At 36.3% G+C, this 27,053-nt stretch overlaps 1 protein-coding gene across 1 annotated transcript in view; it reads left to right on the top strand.

The window, feature by feature from the left end:
* Positions 1–27,053, top strand: part of LOC122799352 (transmembrane protein 132B-like) — a 2,948,958-nt gene that overhangs the window by 2,864,839 nt on the left and 57,066 nt on the right. The window contains exon 7 of the mRNA XM_044068346.1: positions 7,209–7,482. Within this exon, the coding sequence (XP_043924281.1) occupies positions 7,209–7,482 (274 nt within the window). The remainder of the gene's footprint in view (positions 1–7,208; positions 7,483–27,053) is intronic.

The following is a 27,053-nucleotide window of genomic DNA, read 5'->3' as shown; positions in this document are numbered from 1 at the left end:
GTGCCATGATTGCTCCCCAGGCTACTGAAAGCGGATAACATATGCATACTACATCTAGAGCACTTGATAATAGTTTTCAATCTTACTTACAAACAATGGCTAATCTACAATGTATGTACTATACCTGTGTACTATGCATGTATTCTACCTATGTTCCAAATTTCAGCTGTACACCACAAATCTATTAATTACCTTTATTTTTAAAATTAATAGGTTTTGTTTGTTCTCTCCAATGTAACTGTTTATGTGCCGCATACCACTGTAAAAACATGTCTCTTGTAATTTGTGTGTATACTGATCATGTCTAAATAACTAAATGTGTCTGTAATGTTTCTTTGTGGAGCTTTTCTCCCCGGGCCTCTGCTGAAAAGGGCCTTTTCAGCTCAGTCAGACACCCCCGGTTAACAAATGTAAAATAAAATAAAATAAATAAATAATAAATAAAGTATAACTCTTCGATTAATATAGTTAACGATTATATTAGCTTTCGCTATTTTCTGCACTCGACATTTTGGTGCCGATTAATAGGTGTTCGATTATATCAGCTTTCGATAATATGATCTAGACGCCCAGGATCTGCTGCATAACCCACACACTCAGGTGACTCCACAATAAGTACAAATATGACTCAGTCATTGTCCATGTTGGTGTGAACGACCTGAAATGTACCTCCCTGGATTACATGAAAAGAGACAAGGAAGAGCTCTCCGATCTTGTAGTCCAGGCAGGTATGACCTTAAATAGCATCCTACTTTCACCCAGAATGATACCACAGTACAAGGACAAAATGATTGACTTCAACAATTGGCTAAGCTTCTGGTGTCATTCTAAAGGGATCCAGTATCTGTCGGCCTGCGACGACATGATCGACAGGCCAAAATGCTTTGCCAGAGATGGCCTGCACCTGTCACCCCTGGGATTCTGGATACTGGCTAAGGCTCTTGCCAACCTTATAGTACCTTTTTTAGGCAAGGTCCAAATGACAAACCCACCACCATAGCAGGTACAGGCAAACAAAAACTGAGGGTAATGCTACTCAAGGCTAGAAGTCTAAACCTCAAAATGCACTCACTCAAGACACTCCTTAAAATGGAGAACATAGATATCTGTGGTGTGATTGAAACCTAGTTCAAGGCTCCAGAGAGCACCCCTGCATTGCCAGGCTATAACTCATACCATACCTTCAGGCCATCTAACCTGAACTGGAACACCAAAGGCGGAGGTGTGTTCATATTCATTAAGGATATCCAGAACTGCAGGCTAGTTGTCCAACATAATGCATCCAAAATTATCCAAGTGCAACTAACACTGGGCAAAACTGCAATCCAAATTGCAGCTCGCTACAGATCCCCCACCATGCCCCAGGACTCCCACTCCTCTTTTCTTAATATACTGGAAAATATTAGGGTCCAACCAAACACCCTAATAATGGGCGATTTCAACTACCCCACCATTAACTGGGAAAACTACTCCTGTACCTACTCCTTCGCTCAACGCTTTCTAGAATTCATAAACTCCAATGCCCTGGATCAACCTATCTACACCCCAACCAGGGGCAACAGTATCCTAGACCTAGTCATTACCACCATGAGTAACCAGTGTTCCACACCTGAAGTCAACTCCTCGTTGGTCAGATCAGATCATAAGCTAATCACTATAGATATACACATCCTGCCCCCCCCCCATTAAGGAAACCACTGTAAAAAATTTCTCCAAAGCCAACTTCATGCTTCTTAAGACAGAAGTAGCAAACTTCATGACATCCATGCAGATGGGCACTGCAGTTACGACTGCAGAATCCTACACAAATGCACTCGATAAGCACTTACACGAGTGCATGGATCATGCTATCCCTAACAGAACCGAGACGCTGTCCTCCAAAAGAAGGAAGAGAATCTGGTGGTCCCCTGCTATAAACAAACTCTACAACGGAAGGAAAAAACTGTTGCAGAAGAGAGTAAAATCCCATGAGTGGAGGAGCTCCCTGGTCAGCCTCAGTAAGAAACTGAGATCCCTCATACAATTCTCCAAAGTCATCTATGAAAACAAGATTGCCTCTGATTTTAAGGACAACCACAAAGCATTCAATAGCTATGTCAAGAATCTCAATGGCAACACCCAGGTCTGTTCTGAGTTACAACACAATGGCATGAAAATTACAGAACCAACTGATATCGCCAACATCCTGGCTGATAGGTTCAATGCTAACTTTACCCCCTCTCACCCCCTAAAGGGCCCATATCTATACCAAAAGAATGCAGAGCCCCTACAATCACAACTGCGCAGGTAAAAACTGCACTTTCCAAAGCCAAGAACACAGCCTCCATGGGACCAGACAACATCCCAGGCTGCGTTCTACATGAACTGCTCCACCTAAGCACCATGGTCAGTCATAGCCTCACGTCAGGCTTTGTACCCACTGAATGGCTCACAGCAACAGTTATACCACTCCACAAAGGAGGAGCCACCATGGACCCCAGGAACTATCACCCTATTAGCCTGACAAGCCTGGTCTGCAAGGCTATGGAACGCATCATCATCGAACTCATAAACAAAGATATAGGTAACCTCCAAACTCTGGACCCCACCCAGTTCGGATTTGTGAAAGGCAGATCATGCCTCCTGAACCTGATTGACTTCTTTGAAACAGTCACCAAAGGCGTAGATGAGGTTAAGGCAGTTCACATAGCCTGTCATGTCCCTGCCATGGCTTTCAACACCATTCTCCATTCGGGAATTATAGATAAACTCACTAAACTGGGTATAAATACATACATCACAAGATGGGTTGCCAACTGGCTCACTGACAGAACCCTCACTGTAAAAGTTGAAGACTCCAAATCTGACTTCAAACCAGTGACAAGTGGAGTACCACAGGGTTCAGTCCTGGGTCTTCTCCTGTATTGTATCTACTTTTCTGAAGTAAGGTAGACAGTAGTCTCTCCTTTGATAATCACATCACCACAGTAGTCAGGAAATCCTTCTACGTAGCATACCTCATCACGAAAGGGTTCTCATTCAGGAAAAAAGAGGTCATTGTTCTCCTCTACTCTGCATTCATTAGATCCACTACTGAGTAGAATGCCCCTTTTGGAATGTACCTCACAAGACATCTGCAACAGCTGGAAAGGCCACAGAAGTACCTCACCAAGAGGATTATGAGCCTCAAACAGATGTCCTATGCTGACCGTCTCAAAAAACTCCAGCTTTACTCCGTAGCATATCGCCTACTCCAAGGTGATCTCTGTCTAACATACAAAGCTATGTCAAACCCGGAGCTGTTGGACATGCTACACCTAAAGAAATCCCATTCCCTCCGGGATACATGCTCTAGGGACCTACCTTGTCACCACAATAAAAAGAACATGCTAGAGGGATAGATTCCTGTCCCAAAGACTTCCCATACTCTGGAACAAGCTACCTATCTATGTCAAGCAAAGTTCCTCATTAGCACTCTTCAAGAAAAATCTAGATGAATGGATGAGAATTAGGAACTTTACCCCGGGGATCACTTCTGTGGCTCTGCTCAACTACGGCACAGGAAGATAACTTCTTGGGTTGCAAAAGCCAGGAAACCTTGTTGGCTAGGCTTACATAGGCCCTGGGGCTGATAGCCTAGTACCTACCTACTGTATTTCTTTGTAAATAAGACCTAACCAGAGAATAAGGGCTAGCATGGTTTTCCAGGGTGGTCATGATATAAGCCCTACCCCAAAAATAAGCCCCAGTTAAGATCCTAAACAACACACGATGGACATGTTGAATTACAAAATAAGATTACTGACACCCATTGACTGAGGTTACTCTGCTCACCATTTTTGAACAATTCAAGCACCCAACTTCTTCTCTTTGCAGAAAGCCATAAGATTCTTTCCCTAGGAGTCCTCAACAATTCTTACTGTAACCGTAATCATCACTCACACTTGAGGGTTGAGATCCTTGGCCCATAAACTTTGGCAGGTGTACTTTAACTGGTCAAAGTACAGACATTGTGCGTAAAGTGCGTGCAATTGATAAAGAACGACTGTGGTGTCTTCTTAACCATCGCCATTTTGTGTTGCTACTCCGGTCTCGTGAGTGCAAAAAGAGCTATTCTGTCGTGTACAAGAAAGGAATCGTGGAGGACTACTGGGGAAAGAATCTGACGGCTTTCTTCAAAGAGAAGAAGTTAGATCTCCAAATGATCCAAAAATGACATGCAGCATACGATAACCTTAGTCAACAGGCAGACGAGGGAAATGCTAAGAAGTGCAAGTGTGGATCTGGTTGGCAACCATTATTTCCTGAGCAGGGAGACATTATTTGTGAATGGATTGCTAACAGGAGAGCAAAGGCTTTGGTTATGTGGCTGATATTCAAGCATTTGCCGTTGCAATGGCACCACAGTTAGAAATATCCCCAGAAGAATTCAAAGTATCACAACATTGGCTGGATGGCTTCCTTCAGAGATATGAACTGTCTCTAAGAAGATCAACAACACTGAAAAAGCTGGAAGATACTGAAGTTATTAAATGTGTACTTGCGTTCAAGTCCTTTGTTGATGGCATAGATTTTTCTAAATACCAACTCTCCAACATGATTGCTATGGATGAAACTGCAGTGTTTATGGACCAAGGATCTCAAACAACAATTGATCAGAGGGGTGCCTCGTCAATCTACATTCCCTCCACCGTTTTCGACAGTGCACGTGTTACCTGTATTTTGGCAATTCTTTCCAGATGGAAAGAAAATCCTGCCTCTAATCATTAGTAATGGCAAGAAAGATAAGATTGAACGTGTTTCAGGCATTTACATTCTTGAAACTGAAAAGCCTGGTGCACACAAGCAGTTATAAGGAAGTGGGTCAATGTAATGCTGCCACTTGTTTTGCAAGGTGGCAAAAGAGGTCTGCTAGTCTGGGATTCAGCCTGCACTCACTGCGCTAAAGACATGAAGAAATTCCATGCACTGAGTAGAATCAAATAATGATTCCCACAGGAATGACTGCTTATCTCCAGACTCTTGATATTGCAATAAACAAGTTATTCAAGAACCACTTGCACATGGAACTCAATGACTACATTGAAAATAGAATGGAGATAAATCAGTATGGAAACTTTGTGAAGCATAGCCTGAAAGAGGTCATGACGGGTGAAAAATTCATGGGATAAAATCACTGACAGCTGTGTTGCCAGTGCACTACGAGCAGGCTACTTGGACAAGCAGTGCTCATTTAAGGAGAGCTCAGTTGCTAGGCATGACAGATTGGGACCAATGGTTCTACAGGAAATGGAGTCGCAAGAAATTCAGGCTGGAATTTGGGGTTGGAGACTTATGACAATGCTCCAGAAGAAGATGACATGACTGTATTTGAATAACTTTTCCATTATTGGGGCAACAGAATGGATTGCTTCTGCTTTCAGTTTTATTCCCCTCCTCCAATATACATGTATTGAGATTTTTCCGCACTTTCTGTTAAGCATGAAATATTGCACTGTGAAAGCCAAGGTGTAGATATGAATAAATGAATAAATGTAGATTGTTGTAGGGGGGTAAATAAGGCATCCCCTGATAATAAGCCCTAATGCATATTTCAGTGGGGGAAAGGGTATAAGACCCGGTCTTATTTTCGGGGAAATACAGTATGAACCTATAACGTGCTGAATTAATTGTAAATGGAGTCAGCTGTGCTGAGCTGGAATGTATAGAAAGTGTACTGACTGGCACTGACAAATTTAGCCCCATATTTGCCCCCTCTCTCCCAGACACCCCTTAAGATACACCCAAAACAATAATTACCCAATTATCACTAGTGGACATGTCCTCAAGGCAGTGTCCAAGACCAAGAACAATGCATTAGTGGGCCATAATAATATCCACATGATTCCTGCTTCGTAGCAGGAAACACTAAATATATGGTCCAGTAGAATCACTATTTAATCACAGCCTCCAAATATGCTTCATGTCAAACAAATGGAGGACTGTAGCAGGTTATCCCAGTACACAAGGGCGAGCCACCCAAAAAACAGAGGAACTATCATTTCATGAGCCTAAATAGTCTAATATTTAAATCCATGGCAAAAATAATCATGATATGTTAAATGATGATATAGGAAAAAAACAAGGAACTAGCAACAAGGAACGTGTGTCCGTGCAACCAAGCTGAAAAAAACAGAAATCAAACAGTAATGATGAAGTCCTAGCAGATTAAAAGGGATGAAAGCAAAGGATTAAGGATTCTTGCTTGGTTTATTTACGTGGAGTGGACTTTTTTATCTTATATGACCATACTCCTGGAGGATCAGACACTACATGAGCTTTTACTGTTTGACTCTTTAATATAATATATACACTTTAGCTGCTGTGTAAACACAGTTGTGCAGGCTTGTGGTGTGCTGGCTTTCTGAACTAATATTCACAAAATAAAATAATCTAGTCTTGTTGAGTTGATAAAATGTTTTTAATCTAGGCATGCTGGGTTGGTAAAAGGTTATGCTATATATGAAAAAAAAAATGTTTCCAACTTTCTGAAATATTTTAAGGCATGATAGCAGTGAATCTAATATGTGTATTTTGAACTGAAGGCTTTACCTAAAATACCTAAAATATTTTAAGCTCAAACTTTTTACATCATTTGAATATTGTAAAGTACTGCATTGTATTCTGAATTTAGTAGTTAAAATTTTAGAGGACTGCACTTGAATCTTGAAAAGGATAAAATAAAATGCAATTTTTGTACATTGTATATTGTTGTAAGTTTCATGTGGACAGTAAGATTGTACAATTTTTAAAAGTAAATATAAACAAAGAAATGAATAAATTTTTCTTATTCTTGCTGAAAATTCTTTAGAGATTTGATTTACTATTCGTGCATCAGCAACATACTGCTTTCAAATTTGACTAAGTATAACTAATGCAAAGGGAAATTTTTTTACCTACCTGGACGAGCTTATTAAGAACCAGTTGAATGCCTGTTTACATTATGCTGTATGATAAAAAATGGCATTCGCCATATGGTTTCTGCTGTGAAACCTTACTGGCCCTAATCAATATTCACACAAGGTTTTTTTTACAGGTGTGTGCAGTGCAATGCTCTCTTTCTGTTTTGCTTCCCTAAGGGAGGAGTTGTAAAACAAATAGGCCATATCTGCAAATTTTTGATGCCACTGCAGAATGAAAACAAGTCTGTTTTGCCTGGGCATTGAGATATATGTTCACTATATTTTCAGACCCACAAGGGAGGCTGATGAGGATGATGAAGATGACAGAAGAGCCAAAGGTTGCTCGCTTCAGTATCAGCATGCTGTTGTACGTGTTCTGACTCATATTGTGGCGGAAGCATCCGACCGTGGAGGCCAGCTATCTTACTTGCTGGGCCCAGACTGGCAGTTTGACATTACAGATCTTGTCAAGGACTTCATGACAGTTGAAGAGCCAAGGATTGCTAAACTGCAGGATGGAAGGGTTCTAATCGGTCGAGAGACTGGAATGACCACAATCCAGGTACTGTTTTCAAAAGTAGATGACATTATAGTCTTGCAAGCATTGTTATTTCTTTTAAAGAAACTAATGAGGCATCTGGTTCAAAACAGATTAATTTTGCTTTTTACTAAGCTTTTTTATCTCATACTTTTACTTATTGCAGCCTTGCTCATACACACAACTTGCCCTCCTCATTTTCAGTTTTCTTTTTTTGTTCTTGCAATTTAAACCCTAACTAACTAGGAAAGATGTCTGGACATGTAGTGGGGAAAGGGAGTATCAGTCATTCCCAGCAAATGTAGCTTAACTTATATGCCTCATTACCATTCATCCATTTTCCTTTTATATAATTTAACAGTCCATTGTTCCTTCTGTAGGGTATTTATCCTTCTAGTCTCTGGTCTTCTTTATGTCGCCATGTATAATATTTTGCATTTCTTTATGTTTGTAGGTTCATAGGTTATTACTATGCTAACAACCCTAAATGGCCTTTTCAAGCCTTGTCATGCTTCCCAACTGTTGAGAGTTTGATGCTATAGGTTTATATGGGAGCTATATATAGCATGTACCATTTACAAGTTAACCCTTTGTTTGCTTGCTGAATAAATATTCCTATTAACTAGGCTGAATCTGAAAAAGGAACCCATAGAAGTCCAGTCTGTGAGGTGTGGAAGTTCATGGTGCAAGTATTGAAACTTAAGGATTAACATGAAAAGTGTGAATAGTATTAACATATATAATTAACTCTGTGATTAAAGTTCATTGGAAAATTCCCCTTATTCTGAGATACAGTGATCTAGTTGGTTCACAAATGTAGTAGGGGTGTGGAGGTACAGTGGGAGTGAAGCACCTCCCAGAAGTCATTCAACAACATTGCCGTGTGTGTCTCACTAATGGTGGTGTAACAGATAATATACTCACCTTTGGTGCAGAAGGCTGTTGGTTCTATTCCCACACCCAGAAGATTGATTGCTGACACTACAAAGTAGCATAAATGGTTGCCTGTGCTCCTGTTTGTGTTATATGTTGGGTGACACATTCTACTGAGGTCATATCTGCTTCATTTGATTGTAGAGTAGGTGGATGTAAAAGATCCCTTGGCACCTATTGAAAACAGTAAGGGTCCTTTATTTAACACAACATAAAAAAGTATTTAAATGTTTGCTTATTTACAAAATGTACATATTAAAAGGCATTTATATATAGATTTCTATTTTTTTACTAGTTATCATTTTTCTTATAACATCCTCCTTGTTCTTCCATAACTGATCCACACTCTTTCTTTCACAACCATAATCAGATTTTCCATAATATAGCTGTCATAGTCCATTTCCTGTTAAACAAAATTTCATTCAGTCTTTCATTCCAAATAACCCATATTACACTAGATCAATTCTTATCTACCCTTCTCACATATTCGTGTTCTTATAACATCCATACATAATCATGTTCATATCTATATAGTTTGTCATTCATAGTCTCAAATAAATTTTCTTCACATAATTTTCTAGTTTCCCAATTCTTTTTCATTTCAAAACAACAACAAAAAATGCTGTTATATCATCCTCCCCCCAGAATAAACACACTCTTATTTCTTATAGGGAATATTCTCCTTTAAAGGTTACTTGTTTAGTACCAGTCTCCATAAGAAAAACTGAAACCCTGTTATTTGGTATACCACATTTCCCTTACTTTATTGGATTTAATAATCACTTCTGGTAACATTTTCCATGGATTTACATAATAATATTGGCTCATAATATTATTATACCACATCCATTCATCTTTCTCTATATTATCAGTTTTTGTTTTCCATATTTTTCTTGATAGTTTGTTTCTTCAGTCACATATTGTTTCCATTTTTCTATTCTCATAATCTCCCACAATTTTTGTACTAATATTTAAACATTGTCACTGTTTACTTCTCATTCTCTTCCATTACCCACTTTAATACTCTATACAAGTTTAAAGAAGCATAATAAACACCTGTATTTAGTAACCTCAACCCACTTCAACTTCACTCATTTACAACTCACCTCTTTTCACAAGGTTAAATCTTGAACCCCATAAGAAAGAAAACACCAGTTGTCAGTTTCCTTTCACTTGTCTGGGAATATATAAGCATTTATCATATATGCAATTTTCCCATTAATACAGAATTCACCAGCTAAATCTTTTTCCTGAATGCTAATCTATATATCCTTAAAAGAAGATATATTTCTTCCATTTCATTTAGCAAACCCTCCAGTTGCATAACTGCATAGTTTTCCCAAATTTTATCCCTAACAAAGACACTTCATGCATTAAAAAATGCACACAATTTTCACCATTTTACCTTTAAACATCCATTCAGACAAACCATTTCCCGTATCCATATTTTGTTGATAGCAATTACAACAGTATCATCTGTGTATGTTAAAACTACTGAAATCACCACCTCCTTTTGCATCATATATTTGCCATCATTCATTTTATAAGCTACTTCACTCACTATTGCATTCATTACAAATGCAAACAATATTTTACTAATGGACATCCCTGTGTTATACCACACTCCATGCATATTCCTTTACTCAGCCATCCATTCACTAACACTCTAACTCTATTCTTTTAATATGCTGACATATATGCTCAACTCATTTTATTACCTATTCCATACTTCTCCATACCATACCACAAAGCATCATGTCCTACTGAACCAAATGCCTTGCTAATATCACCTACCATAAGTTTCACATCATCACTTTTACTTAGAATATAATCCACAATTTCTCTCATAATCAGTAACAACTCTTGACATCCCTTCCATTTTATACTATATATAATTTCTTCCATAATATTCATCATCATTTGTTCCATTCTTCTCTGTATTATTCTCATAAAAAAGTTAGAATCTGTATTATTTAGTGTGCTGGGTCTCCATTTTTTTATTTCATTCTTTTCATCCTTCTTTCATATAAATTTTAATATCTTACTGCATAACTTCATAAACAAACTCTTCCCTCAACCATTCATTCATTACGTTTACAAACTACTATCTTTGCCATCCATTAATTTCTTTTACATTCCATGCCAAAGCAAATGGACTGAACATAAAAAAATGAATAATAATAATAATAATAACAATAAACAAAGAAAAATCCACTGTTTAGGTCTTTTGTGGTGGCCAATGGCCCAAACCCATTGGCATTGTATATGGAAAGTAAATTAAAACTATAGTACTCCAAAACCAGTTAGTGGTGCACGTAAATGGGTCCTTCAGCAAAATGAAGTATAAAATAAGCAAAAATAGAAGAAGGCTCCATACCACGGCACTTAAAAACATAAACTCTTTAATAACAAAGTAATGGGTGAGTGCTTTTGCAGCAACAAGCTGCTCCATCAGACAACAAATGCACAAAATCATCCTGTATTTAAATCAAGTTCAACCAATAAGCAGCTCAATTCAATTAAACTCATGCAGAATCTTAAAGTGCTGCAACATCATGCTCTCATATCAAGGTCTATATAGAGTGCATATAAATACATATATAAAGTTGTTTGTCTTTCGGCTTTTCCCGGTTAGGGGTCGCCACAGCAGAACTCCGGTCCGCTAATGATTGGCAGTAGAATTTCACAAATGCCGAGGTGCCAGCTCGACATTCAACCTTCAACGAAGGCACGTCCATTTACGCATGTCTTTCAACTGCCCACCCAACCGTGGGGAGGACATGCAGACTCCACACAGAAGGCACTCCAGCCGAGAATCGAATGGGAGAACCTCTTGCTGTGTGGCAGCAACGCTACTGCTGCACCACCGCGGTGCTATAAATACATATATAAAGTGCATATAAAAATATAAAAATACAAAGATAAAACTGTACAGATAAATAAATAAAAACCATGAATAAATAATAGCATAAGAATGCATACAAAATAATAATAGCACAAGTTACCTAGTAAATTTAAACTGTTTTTGGTGCCTCAGTTATGTATTATTAAAGATTCTTGAGTTTTTTAATCATGATTTCTGTGTACCAGAATGATCATATTTTGTCCATCATATATATTGTATATCTGTTTCCTCAATACCTCATGATATTGAGATGAAGTGGTTTATGGAAGCTATTATGGCATATACATGTTTAAATAACAGGGAACTGGAGCGTTATGGGAATTCATGGAGACTGTTCTTCATAATAACATTTTGCCTTTTGAAGTGGATTTTTTTTTATCAAATTCAGGGGGTGGTCGTGGGGCAACTTCTGCATCCATATATGCTAATATGGTTTTATTAACATGGAAGAAATGGGTTGTTTTTTTAATTCCCCTTTTATTGAAAAATTGTATTTTGTATATAAGATTTTTAGATGATATATGTATTTTCTGGACCAAAACAGTTGAGCAACTTAAAGAATTTATAGAATATTTAGAATATTCTGATGGTTTTCTAAACTTTACCTATACTTCTATTGCATATCTTGATGTTAAGTGATAAGATTAGCAAGGAGTTTAAATCTGAGATATTTTATAAGGATGCATTTTCTAATTCTTACCTACATTTTCATAGTTACCATCCTTCCCACCAAACGACATGCATTGTTAAAGGGCAGTTAGAGCTGCCTGTATGACATCAGATTATCATGAATTTTTGGAAAAGTTCAATGAGAGAGGTATATTACTTTATGTTAACAGAGGATAAATCTGAAGTAGCTGCAAAGTGCAGTATTACATATGTCCCCTTATTGGGTAATAGTTCTAATGATGGGGTTGATGTACCTAAAAAGGGTGATTTCTCTAACATCTTTACACTTAGGTATAGTAGTGATAGAGAACAGATAAAGAAAATTATTAATAGACACTAGCCACGTATCCTTTTTTTCTGGTATTAATTTTGATCCTCTTGAAAAGATAGATTTTACTTGTAAAAGAAATAAAAACATCAAGGAGTTACTTGAAATTGTGAAAAATAGTCCCACTTATAAGAATAAAGCAGGAACTTATAAATGAGGTATGTGTTCCCAATATTCTCGTGATATGTGGATAATATTTTTTGAAGGCAGGTAATATGGCAATTAAATCTAAATATTGTAACTCTTCTTCCAAGGGACTAATATATATCACTTGGTGTTTAAAATGCATTGCCTTCTTATGTGGGAAAATTTGAACATTCCTTTAGAAGATGCATAAATGAACACATATATGATATATCCCATATGGTTGAACCTAATGCTTTATATAAACATTCAAGACTATGTATGCAGAGAATTTTTTTTTTTTTTGTATTGCAACAGGAGACCAAAGTTGTATGGTCCTTGGGAGACTGTTATTGAATAGTGGGAACATTATTGGCAATTGAAATTAAATGCTTGTTTACCAACTGGCCTTAATGATAGCATCTCTATAGCAAGTGTACTGAAATAATGGGCAGCAAGATTATAAATTCAATAAATTAATTTATTTCTGCATTATTTTTTGTAATTCTTCATATGGTATTTATTGTAGTTAGGCTCATACATCTTTTAATGGATCCATGCATTTATTGTTCTGAGTATTTAGAAACCTGACTCATGTGATCATCTTAGTTTATGAAGTGGCTTTTTTAAACATGGTTATGTTGCTCTGATGAAGTCTATTATTATTTTGGATGAAGGCGTTAAACATGCTAAGTGTGTTTGAATAAACTACTTTTTTAACAAATTGTATTGTTGTATAACATTTGTTTCTTCCCTGGCTTCTGTGACCTAGCACAGTTTTTTCTTGTACTTTCCATACCTTATACTATCTGGGGCTAATACTGAATCAACATTTACTTTCCTAAGTATTCCAGCCAATTCATTAATAATAATTTCTTTATCTCATTCTGGATTTTTATTTATATTACACTCTCTCTTATTTTCCTTCTGTTAACTTTTATACATATTTTCCACATGCTATACTGTTATACTCATAATTTGCTATTTTGTTTTTTTTTACCTCTCCTTTTCTTTTTCATTTCCCTTATTATACTAATATCTTCCTTTCCTAGTTTACCCAAATATTCAGATATCTCCTCCCTTCTCCTTTGTAAATAATGCCTCCACCAAAACAGTAACAACTTTCTATTCTTGATTTATTTTATATATTTCTTTTCTGTATCATAATGCTCTCTTTTTTTTTATTCTCCAAATTCTCTAATACAGTTATATATATTTGTCATATTTCACTTTCTGTTAGTTTCGTATATCATCCTTCCATTGGGGGGAAAAAAACGTTTTACACTTCATTTTAAATTTAATCCATCAGTCCAACTTGCATCCAAACCTGTTTTTACAGAAGTCCTTCATGGTTATATGATTCTTTCATAAGTGCAATACTTCCCACTCTTCCATTTCATTCCATAATTTCTCATTTATTATTTTTATTTCCTTTCGTATATATAAATATATATATACTCACATTCTTCCATCACCTCCATCCCAAACACATCATAACTGTATCACCATCTCCTACCCCACGCATTTAGATAATACAGAATTATCAATTTCATAATTAAATTCCTCTCTCTATAAGTCTATTGACTTTTGTTCCACAAATTAATTTGCCACATTTTATCACTTCCTGTATTTTTACTTAGTTCCATTAAATCAAAATTAAAGACCCCTGTCATTAAAATGTTCATGTTAACCACCCTGCATTCTAATATTTGATGAACCAGATTTTCTCATTCCTTTTTAGTTACATATGAATAAAATACTGTTATTCTGTTGACATGTTCTCTTCTCCTCACATCCACAATAGTTAACCTTCCCATCTTTACCAATGTTCCATCTTGTACTTTCACTGTTTCATACAATACAACCATTCCATAACAATGTTCCTAAGATCCATATTATCTTTCTAGCCCAACATTTTTCTGTTTGCAGTTTTTCAATTGTCAAGAACTGTACATCCTCTAAGAGAATAACATCCACATCATATTTATCACACCATTCCAGTAACCCTGTCCTTCTTACAGTGTAAATAATACTGTTCACATTTATTGAAATTATTCTAAAATTGTTACTTTTCCTTCTTTTTAAGTTTAGGAAAAATATTTTCAAATCTTCCTTTCCTTGTTTTTACTCTTTCCCTGATTGGATATTTTTCTGGGTTTATGTACAAATAACCCTTCATCCTCGGGAATCAGATATTTCACTGGCTAGAACTTCAAAATATTATTAGTAGCAATCCTTTCTCCTGACATATCTCTCTGCATGCACGCTATCTCCTCATTGAACCCTCCATATGTTTTCTTCTGTACAGTTTCTTCATCGACTAGTTTTCCCGCTCTCCAAGCCTATTGTTGTCCCTCCTCATTTATGTTTTCTTCCCTTCCTCTTCAATATTTACTGTTTGCTGTTGAAAGTCCATCCGAAAGTGTCACTCTTTTTTAACACAACCTGTATTTAGACAAACACCTTCTTGCTGCATATTCTTTCTCCTCACACTGGTCATATTGCATCTTGTCACAATCATTACTTAAATGAGAAAAGTCCCCATAAAAGAAACATGATTTATTCTGGTCAGCATATCCTAATATCCCTCTATGACCAGCCACAAAAAAATAACACTGGCAAGTGTTTCAAAGTATTTTTTTTTTTTTCACATTGCAAAATAGCCCTCAACCTCCACCCTCCATTCCATACATTTCTCTCATAACTTTCACAATATTATCAACAGTTTCATACAGACCCTGTATGCATTTTTCAACATTGTCTTCTTCCAGTTCATTTCTAAACAAGAAAGTAATATAAGCTACTGCCAGAAAACAAGTAATAGTTCCATGATAAATGCCCTTCTTTTAGTTACACAATTCCAAAAGTTTCACCAACATTACATCAGTTTTATATGTTAAGTCTCAAAAAGTCTCATTATGTATAAAAGACTGAAGTTCTTGAGCTTTAAAACCCAGAGCCATTTCCAAAGTGTCCCATAGATAATATCTGTCTATTATTTTATTTATTTATTTATTTTACATTTGTTTACCGAGATAGTCCGACTGGATATATGTCCATTTTCAGCGGAGGTCCGGGGAGAAAATCTCCAATTAGACAAATTACAAAGATAACATTTAAAAATATAAAAAGTATAAAAATAATGTACAATGGTTCATGCTGTTCCCTGATAGAAACACACAATTCACATGGTCAGACACAATTAAAGGCAGGAGACATTAGATAGCATACAGAGCTTGGTGAAATAGTTACCTGTTTGATATTTAGAGGTTCTCCTTTCAGTATTTAACTTAATCAGGATTGGTACAGGGGCAAAGCCAGTACATTTTGAGATACTGTTTGAGGTTATTTTTAAATAGACCTATGGAGAATTGTAGGGTTAAATGGTTTGGCAATGAATTCCAGGTTTTGCCAACAAAGTTTGCAAACAGGGATTCACCAGCAGCATTGTTAGCTTTGTGGGATTGGACGAGTAGTTTGTTGGCTGATTGCAGGGATCTCACGTTGTTATAGGGCTTAATGATATTTATGAGTGAGGGGGTATCCACAAGGTGGTACAAAATTTTGTGCACTATTAGGAGTTGATTGAGTTGAATTAATCTGGGCAGTTCTAGCCATTCTAGTTGTTTCAGGTTCTGGCAGTGATGGGTTCTATAACTGGAGCCAGTGGCGAATCTGGCAATATGGTTGTAGCTTACCTAATTCCAATTTGTTGAGGTTTAAGAGTACCAGCGAGGCATATAGTAGAGTAGAGAGTAGGTGTGACCGGGCGATTGCAGTCCTAGCCAGTGGGGTTAAAAATGTTTTGTTTCTATACAGTGATCCAAGCTTCTTATTGATGGTCTGTATGGTTTTGAGGGGGTCTGCCTAGAAACAAAAAGTGGTAGGAGTGAAAACCGTATTAGCACACATAACTAAACACCAAGCAATCAGGCATATTCACATTCACTTAATTTCCAACAAACAGACATATTCACATTCACTTAATTTCCAACAAGCAGGCATGTACGCATTCCCTTAATTTCTAACATATATGGTAAAAGCAGGAGCCCCTTATAGCTACAAGGGACAGTATCTGCTTAATTTACATGTATGGGTCTACAAGCAGTAAAATATGAAATTTTACAGTTGTTTTACCTTAAATAGAAGCACTACCTGTAGAAACACAAGTACGAACACACTATAATGCAGTATGTGATTGGGCAAACCTGCGCTCAAAGCCGTTTCTTTATCTAATACTGTACTGATACTGTACTGTGCAAACGGCGAAAATAAGCAATTCTACAGTGGTTTTAGCATAAATAGAAGCACCACCTGCATAAATATAATTACGGGCACACTATAAAGCAGTAACTGATTATACAATGCTGTGCTCAAGGCTGTTTCATTATCCGATCCTGTATTATGTAAAAGAAAGTACAGGAGAACAGATGACTGCTTTGTTTCACATGTAGAAACACTTTTTACATGAGGAAATAGCTAAATCAGGCTATGTTTATGCAATCAGTAAGCAGTTCGGATATAGGCTAACTAAATTAACTAACACAGCAGACTTCACTAGAGTAGATTTATACAAATAACACTTGCAGTTAAAACACATGGCTTAGTGTGTACAAAATTACTATCTAATATGCCAGAAATGTGCCAAAAAAAAGGTCCGTGTACAATGCACACTGTTTGCAGTTGAATTAGCTGAAATTCAGAGGTTTTACATGTTTAAGGACATTTTGGAAAACAATAACATACCAGGCTGTAAAGGCAGGCTGTCGACCGAGTCAGGATGCACAGGATATTTTAAAAAAGGTGTTTTCTGGAGCTGTATTTGAAACCTCGTGTATGTAGTGAGTTAGGGAGCTAACACTGACTCCAGGTATTTCCCAGGCTTTGGTATGTGTGGATATAGGGAAATATGTTGAACTATGTCAATTTAACTTCTGGCTGTAAGTTTAAATCAGTTTTATTATTTTATTTATTTTTTTTATTTTACATTTGTTGACCGGGCTAGTCTAACTGGATATATGTCCATTTTCACTAGAAGCCCGGGGAGAAAAGCTCCAACCATGAACAGTGACAAAGTTAACAATATATAAAAAGACATGTAAAATCACAATACAGAGGCAGCATTGGTCAAAAGAAAAATTATGATAATAAAATTATAAACTATAAAAATTATACTAAAAATTATACTAAAAAAATTATACTAAACACAATAGTAGGTATGAGCAAAACCCGATTAAGAGAGAAAAGCCCTTATATTTTATTCTCTTACTATGAAGAAAAGAGTAGTAACTAGATTTGGAGGCATAGGTTAGAGGAGTAGGGAAAGGGGTAAGAGCAGGAAGGGGAAAGATATCAGTCTGGGTTAGCACATGGACAAAGCCAATGAGTTTTAAGATGTTCTTTAAGATGTTTTTTAAAGAGAGAAGTAGAAGCAAGGGTTGATAATTCAGAAGGAAGCTGAGTCCAGTTTTTACCTGCTGTGTTCGAGAAAAGCGAGTCACCAGTTTTGTTGTTAGATTTAAATCGAGGAAACTAGGAGCTTATTAGCAGAGCCTAGTGAGTTTTAAAGGGGGAGCATGTGATGAATCTAGCTATGCTATTATAACAGGTGGAAAGTTTGGAGAGGTTGTTTTTAGATAGGTTAGTATATATATATATATATATATATATATATATATATATATATATATGTATATAGCAGAGGCATAGAAAAAGGTAGAAATTAGGTGGGTCTGGGCAATAGTTTTCCTGGCAGAAGGGGTAAGGAAGGGTTTAATTCTATAGAGGGTACCGAGTTTTTTGTTAACAGACTTTATGGTGGAGTTGATGTGGTCATCGAAGTTGAGACAATTATCAATTGTAACACCTAGTAGGCGGGTTGTAGTATCTGGGGTTATGTTGGTAGCATTGTTAGAGGTTACAGAGAAGAATGGATTAGGTGATTTATGAGTTGGAGTAAAAAGCAGTAGTTTTGTTTTTTTGGGATTTAGGAGGAGGCAGTGTTGCATAAACCAGTTTTCAGCATTATGAAAAACAGTTTGGGTGAGGGACTGGAGAGAGGCTATATTCTTAGCTGTGCAGATTAAGGTGGAGTCATCTGTAAATTGAATGCAGGTGGCTTGAGGTATGTTCATGTGTAGATTGTTAATAAATAAGGAAAAAAGAAGGGGACCTAAGATAGAGCCTTGGGGTACTCCAATATTTACTGGACGTAATGAAGACAGATTGTTCTCCCAAAGTACTGCTTGCTGTCTATTTTCCAGATAAGACCTAAACCATTGTAATGCTTGTGGATTGAGAGAATGGGCCTTTAGTTTGTCTAGAAGTAAGTTAAGGTTAACCATATCAAAGGCTTTTGATAGGTCAATAAATAGTGCAGAGGAAAAAGAGTTATTGTTACGATTTTTATTTATAGAGTCGGTGAAGGATAAGAGGGCAGTTGTTGTGCTGTGGAATGGTCTGAAGCCATGTTGGCAGTTTGCTAGTAGGTTATTTTGTAGTAGGTGGTTAAGTAGTTGTTTTTGAGTACATTTTTCCATTATCTTAGCTAATGGAGAGAGTAAGGCAATAGGTCGAAAGTTAGAAAGCTCAATAGAAGATCCACCTTTATGTAGAGAGATGATGTGGGATACTTTCCATATGGTAGGGATTTTGCCTTCCTAGATAGTTCTGTTAATAAAGATAGAGATGGGATAGTCTGTGGCTTTTGCGGCAATATGTAGGTATTTAGATGGGAAACGGTCAGCAGAAGGGGTGCAAGGTTTCAGTTTTTGAAGTAGCTTACAGATGAGAGATGTCGGTACAGGTTGTATTTGAAAGGTAGGAGATGAAGTCTTGGAGGTATTTAGTGGGGAAGCAGTAGAAGGAGGTAAAGAATTGGCTAGGGTCTGGATGGCTTCTGTAAAGTAGTTATTAAAGGCATCAGGGATCTGGTTGGAGTTATTATGGTTGAAACCTGCTGGAGCAGGAGTAGTAGAGTGACCTGGCTGAAGAAGTTTGTTTATCCCTGACCAAAATTTTTGTGGAGTTTGTTGACTGGTTTGTTGGAGGTGAAGGTAGAAGTCTTTTTTGTCTCTAAGAATATCCTTCTTGGTGGCATTTATTAACTGTTTAAAGTGGAGGTGATCTGATGGGACATTTGGTAGCTCTCCATTTAGCCCAGATTTTATTTCTGAGGAGTTTTTTTGCCTAGTTTGTTTTGTGAGCCATGGGGCAGATTTGGTTCTTATTCTAGTAGAGCGATAAGGTGCATGGTAATCTAGGATTTGAAGAAAGTTAGTGTTAAAGTAGGTCACAGCCTCCTCAAGTTCAAGATGGGTCAGTGGTGACCAGTCACATGCTTGCAGTTCGTTTAGGAAGTTGTCTGGATTAAAGAATTTTTTTGAGCAGGAGGTTTTGAGATTATGAGTAGTTGGGATATGGACTTTTTGTCTAATAATGTAGGTAAGCATATGGTCACTGATATCGTCGGGAAAGGTTCCTGGAGTATACTTTTCAGGGTGGCTATTAATAAGAATCCAGTCAAGAGTAGTTTCCTTACTGCTAGGTTTGTGGATTCTAGTAGGAGTGATTATTAATTGTGAGAATCCAAAGAGATTTATGTGGTTAGTAGGGATAGGGGAACTGCAGGTGGACCAGTCGATGTTAAAGTCACCCAGTACAATGGTCTCCTGGGGTAGTTGGGTAGAGAGGTAACTAAGTAAGTTTTCAAGAGCATTGGTATTGTTACCTGGGGGAAGATACATGCAAATTAGATAGATAGATTTGGAGTTGTTGATTTGGAGTTTGGTAGTCAGGATTTCAGATTTGGTGTCTAATGATGGAAGCACATTAAAGGGGGAAATTTGGAGATTAGATTTATAGAAAATGGCTATACCTCCACCTTTTTTGGTTTTACGGTCACATCTAAGGATATTATAGCCAGGAGGGCTAATTTCCTGGTCTAGAGTAGATGGTTTTAGCCAAGTCTCTGTAAGACATAGAATATCAAATGAGTGCACATCAAGGAGTGCATGCAGGTGGGAAATTTTATTGTTAATACTTCTAATGTTAAGGTGAGCTATCAGGAGGGAGTTGGGCGGTTTAGTTAATTTAGAAATCATAGGCAATGTTATTTTTGCTTCAAATTATGCATTATGTTATAGCTGTAGTTTATGCACTTGCAGAATATTCTGAGCTGCCGGGTATAATTTTCAGGGTTAAATATGAGGGGGAAGTAGAGTAAAAGTACAGTATTCAGGGTAATTATGCTAGAGTTTGGTAATAAGACACCGGGGCAAACTAGTTCATTTATACAGCATGGAGGGAGCCAATTAACTGTGGGGGATAGCCTAAAAGATGCTTTAGACACAGGTCGGCATTATACACTTCAAAGGAATTTTCAATACTACAGCATAAGGTATTAACCTCATTAATTTGCTGGTCGAACGTCAGAGACTTTGTGTACAAGAGTCCGTGTACAATGCACACTGTTTACAGTGTCATGTTTTGTTTTTATCCTCACAGTGGGTCTTCTCTTGTTTTTGAAAAAGTTTTACTCATACTTTTTTGCCTGCTATCAGTGCTGCATATGTTTTAGTTGCTGTATTACATGTTGCTAGAAAACCAGACACCTTGTCGGTTTGTTGCTGCTGTCCTCTTTTACTTTCTGCCACTGCTGCATTCCCTGCTGCAACATCACCTGGCTCTTTTTCCATTTTACCATCCTCAGCACTTCCGAAAAAGTCATGTACATCTCACCCCATGAAACAACAGAACTGTCACTTGGATCATCCTGCTTGATTATTTTTAACAGAAGATCATCTGCAAGCCCTCCTGATGCCAGTTCTGTTATATGCACCACTTAAACAGACTCACTCACTTCCTTCTCCATGTAGACAGCTAAATGCTACTCACTTGTAACCTCCACCACACAGGAATCTTTGTTTACATTCTGAAGCTCCATATTGAGCACATTTTTTTCCAAATTCTCACTTTCCACTTCCAAACTCTCCATACCTTTTCTCTCCTCTTCCATTCTGTTGTAGGAGACCTCTGGCACCTTCTAGCAGGGGTACTTTGTTTCATATACATGTTCACAACATACAGCACACTTAGTAAAATATAAAAATTCAACAGCTGTTCATAGTATAGAAGTCATATGTATAATAGTAACAGAAGTTATACATAGTAATAAAAAAGAGAAAAAAAAAGAAAAAAATTCCAGTAACAATTCTCCACTCTTACTGTCACAAACATTTCTTCAGCTTCCCATTTATCAAAGAACAATCCCACAATTTGTTGTATAATAGCTCATCATAGCAAGTTAATTGCAATAGCCAAGCTGCACTTTAATTTGTATATACTAGAAAAACATTGTTGCTTAGCAGACACTGCTGGTAAAAAAGGAGATAACTCTCTGTAAGGTCCAATGTAATATCATCAAACCATTATAAATATATACCACAACCGCTTGTTTTGTGTATACTTAGTTAAAGACAACCTCCATAAAATATATTTCTGTATACATTCATTAGTAGATGTGAAGGAAAACCAGGCTCTCTCACCACGGATAAATGCTGAATCGACCAAGTTGTTCAACCAACCATTCAGTAGCACAAAAATGAATTCTTGTGATAAATCCACATAGGCTAAATGTCCCATATAAATTCGATCAGAAACCAGGATAAAGCATAAAAACTTTTATTTAAACGTAAGCGCTTTCGCGTAGCAACTACTACGCTTCATCAGACAGTGATATTAACATTAAAAACACTTGTTTATATACAGAGACTGGTAAAAAAGGGCGCCAAAGCTAGGATGAGTTAATTACTCATTAAATAATTAAACATTAAAGACTAAGTCATACATTTTTAAAGGGCTAGAATACAGATAATATCATTCAAAAATAAACAGCGGTAATGTGGTGTCTTATTTTTACTCTATGCAATACGAGCTTAGGCCATCGCAAATGTAACAAAATATTTTCATCTACTATTGCATAAGTAAATTAAAGTTAGATCTAAATCTAAATCTAAATCTAAATCTAAAACTGAATCAAATGTGAAGTGTTGTTCTTTCCTTCACATTAATAAGAAGCAGATGGATTAATGAACACAGATAAAAACAGATAAGAACAGATAAGCTGTATGAAACTCAATGATTTAAACTTCTGTGTATATATAAAATCGAAATAAATAAATAAATAAATATTTATGCAAATAAACAAGTCAATAAACAAGTCAATAAATGAATTAACAGATATTATAAACATGTGAATGAATGAATAAATAAATAAATAATCAAATAAATAAATAGTAAATAAATAAATATATAAGTCATTACCATATTTATATATGTGAATATAAGTATGGATGAATATGTGAAATATCAACATCTATCGCAATAGTAATTCATAGATGGTTGATGATTATTTATATTTTTGTTTCTGCATTTAACTGTCAATATGAAATGTGATCTACAGATAGCAGATTTAATATAGAACATGCATAATGTCTTAATAGAAATATTTAATAAATGTTTAATAAATATTAAATAATGTATGTATATCTCTATTTATCTATCTAAACATCAGAAATGAATGTATGGCATGTTTTTTATCATAAGATTATAACCATATTTATAATATAAATACTTAAAATTATGTCTATATAAAATGTTGAATGTTGTTTAAAAAAATATATAATAAAATGTGTAATAAAATAAAATATATGTGTAAGGATTTTTAAGGTAATTTATAGTATTTAAAAGATGCATTTGAGGTTATGTGATGACATATAAAAACATATAAAAGATGACTTTTAGTATGGGTTATATATCAATATGAATGAACTGAGACTAAGACTACATCTCTGAAGACAAATCTAGGAAAGTGCATAACATGAAATAAGTATTAAAACTATTAGCTCCATATTTACACAACAACTGGACTAGAATTGTTGAATTAATTCATATTTATGGTACATTAAAATCCATAAAATATAACATTTAAAAAACGGACAAAATAACACTGACGAAATACGGACAAAGTGCTGTTTCCTAGTATTTATCTAGCTTCCAAAGCAGGCTTAATGGAAATGTGGCTGTTAATGCCAGGAGGTATGTGAGCCGCCAGCCTCAAAATCCATTTTAATTCCTTATTACTTAAAGCCAGCATATTATCACCTCCTCTTTTGTTGGTTCTAATTATTTCCAACACTCTAAAATCAAAATGGTGTGAGGGGTATTCTAATATATGTTTCGCTAACGCGTTTAGTTCATTTTTTCTCCTTATGTCATATAAATGACCATAAATTCTGTCTTTCAGGCATCTTTTAGTCAACCCAACATAGAACGCTGTACATTTTTTACATGTTGCAAGATAAATCAAATTCTTTGTGCAACAATTAGCATAAAATTTGGGTCGAAAAGTGTAGTTCATAGTTGGATGGTGGAATTCAGATATGTTGGCTATAAATTTACACCTATTGCAACTGTAGCAAGGAAAAGTACCAATCTTGTGGGTGGTGAGTGACGCTACTGGGTGACTACAATGGTTGTCATTGCATAGTCGTCGCTTAAGATTTAAGCTATTCCTGTACATGAAGTGGGGTCTTATTCCAACTATCTGTTTAATAAAGGGGTCCATAATTAGGACCTTCCAATTATTATAAAACACATTTTGAATGTCTCTAATAGTACTTGTATAATACAAAGTTACTGCTGTAAATTTCGTTTGTCTGTTTGTACCTGTGTTTATTCTATTACTTGCAGAGTTGCTTTCCATATGTGTTTTATTAATAATGCTGTTTCTGATAGTGTTAACTAATTTTGGTTCATACCCTCTTTCTATAAATAAGGATACCAAACTATCTGCCTCAGAGTTTAATTTGTGAGTATCCTTGCAAAGCCTAGTTAATCTAACAAACTGGTTTTTGATGATGCCAGGAAAGACGTATCTGGGGTGCATACTGTCAAAAGTAAGGAGTGTGTTTCTCCAAGTAGGTTTCCTATATAATGATGATGTAATGAAACCATGTTCTGTGATGCTTAAGGTTACATCCAAAAAATTTATTGAGGTATGGGAACACTCCATGGTAAACTTGAGAAACGAAGATGTAGTTTCCAAATAATTTAGAAAATCTTTAAAATCACTCTCGGTACCCTCCCAGACAATAAAAATGTCGTCCACGAAACGTTTATAGACTTTCATTTTGGAAAACAAGGGGTGAGTAAAGAGGCATCTGCGCTCCCAATTTAATACAACTAAATTTGAATAACTGTTAGGGCAGGGGGTGCCCATTGCCACCCCCCCACTTTTGTAAGTAATAATTATTCAAAAACATGAAGGCATTGTTATTTAGAACTAAGTCCAGTAGTTGGCCCAGTAGTAATTGCCTATCATTCGTAAAAGCTGTTTCAACTGACAATATCTCTCGCACAGCTTCAATGCCCAAATAATTCGGGATAGATGTAAAAAGGTTTTTTACATCTAAAGTAATTAACAAATACTCATTGTCATGAAGAGCTAGATGTATAGTTGATAAATGATCAAGCAATTGATAAGTATCCTTTAGGATGGTGTCAAAAGAATTAACAACAGGTCTAAGTAAAGATTCTATAAGTGAAGAAATATTTGCTGTCACCCAATTGTCCCCCGAAACAATTGGCCTAAGGGGAATAGGATGTACATTCTTATGTATTTTCGGTAGTCCCTTTATGATCGGTATGGTAGGATTATTTATGACCAAGTAATTATACATTTCTTCACTGACCTGTTTACAAATGAACATATCATACAATGCATCATGTACATTTTTGATGATCTTGTTAATATCAGATAGATTCATTTTTACATATGTTATATGATCATTTAACATCAAGTGCATATTCATATTATAATCCGTAATATTTAGAACAACTACCCCGCCCCCTTTGTCGGCGGGCTTAATAGTGATATCTTCATGATTACTTAAATGTTTTAGAGACATGAACTCTTCTGGGGTAAGATTGTAAAAGCTGGGTTTCAGCTTCTTTGAAAACAATTTGTAAAAATCCTGTTCACACAAATTTAAAAAACATTCAACATTATGAGGAACTGGGGGAATAAAACTGCTTCTTTTTTTAAAAACAATATTTGCATTCGCGTTGATGGAGTCGGCCTTATCCTTAAAGAACACTTTTAACGCTACTAGCCTACAAAATAATCTGAGATCTATTAATACCTGGTTCAAGGTGTCAGGACATGCCGGTATAAAATTAAGTCCTCGGTTCAGTAAAGAAATGTCCGCATCAGAAAAAGAAATATCAGAATAGTTATATACAAGTTCAGTCACGTTTTTGTTCTTCTTCCCGGTTGGTAATTCTCTTGTGAAAGTTTCCTTTTTCTTGGACCTCGACTCATGGAACGTCCCCTCTGTTGAAAATGTTGTCTTACAGGGTAAGGTAAAAAAGACGAGGGGGAAGTTCCTGAGGTATGGGTGGAATGTGTGTCCTTCGGTCTGGCTCCTAAATTATTAGAAGGACGTTGCAATGCTAGCTGGTTAGGAGGCGGCGTGTCAAACGCAACAGGTGGGGTGGTGTTGATTCCCTCTGAAGATGTGGCTGGTAGGAAATCATTAATGGACTGGACATCATTTACATTATTAATTAAATTAACCAAATGGGTTGCAGATGGTTGATGATTCATATTATCATTTGTGCTACTTGTAGCCTGTCCAGTGTGGTTGCCTTTCGGCCATACAAATATATGTCTAGATCTGAAATCTTGAAAGTCTCTTTGAAGCTTGCGTAACTTAGTTGCCTTTAATCTCTCACTGAAAGCGTTCACTTGAAGGCAAATGTTACGCATTTTTCTAATACAGTAGTCCGTTTTAAAACGGTTGTTCAGATCTTTAAATGCTAAGTCAACTTTGTTACGTAGTTCGGTCTCAATGGGATTAAAGTAATCAAGAAGGAGTTTGATATACCTGTAACCAAGATCAATATTGAGATCCTGCCATTTCTTGAGGAGCGATGGATGCGCCTCTCCATACGATGGCATACAAAGGACTCGCATCCCTCTGGGTATGACTGAATAATGTAGACACGCTTCCAGGTGCTGCCTTTGCCAGGCATATCTCTGCAGCCGATACATATCATCCTCGAGCTCCTTAGCTGCTGTATTAAAGTCAGTTATGTTAAGACCTTCCTCATGTATTGGAATGGCATAGTCAGTTTGCGCTAGGTCCAGAGCCAATAAAGGGTTCGCCTGCTGGTGTAGTAAATCAGCTAGAATCATTGAGGCATCCCTCGTCCCCGGAGTATAATCTAATTCAATATTAATGTTTTCCATGTGTGCAAATGGTGAAAATAAGCAAACAAGAAGAGTCTGAAATAAAAAACTTTTCACCGGTAGCTGAAGAGAGTGCCTGTACGAGCAAAGCAAATGTGAAGGAAAACCAGGCTCTCTCACCACGGATAAATGCTGAATCGACCAAGTTGTTCAACCAATTTTATTTCACATTCATTAGTAGGGTAATGAGAAACAAGTTTCCCATTTCTTCCAACTTTAATGATCCCAGACTTCTTTAAATTTATACCATAAAACTTGTCCTTATAAATCTGAGTTTTTATTCTGGATTTTTAGAAAAATCTAGTGTAGATATAGAGATGCCAAAA

This window comes from Protopterus annectens, chromosome 4.part0, assembly GCF_019279795.1.
Source record: "Protopterus annectens isolate FY-2018-M chromosome 4.part0, PAN1.0, whole genome shotgun sequence".
Lineage (NCBI taxonomy): Eukaryota > Metazoa > Chordata > Ceratodontiformes > Protopteridae > Protopterus > Protopterus annectens.
Note: the sequence above shows the minus strand (reverse complement) of the source record. Positions and strands in the feature narration are given on the sequence as shown.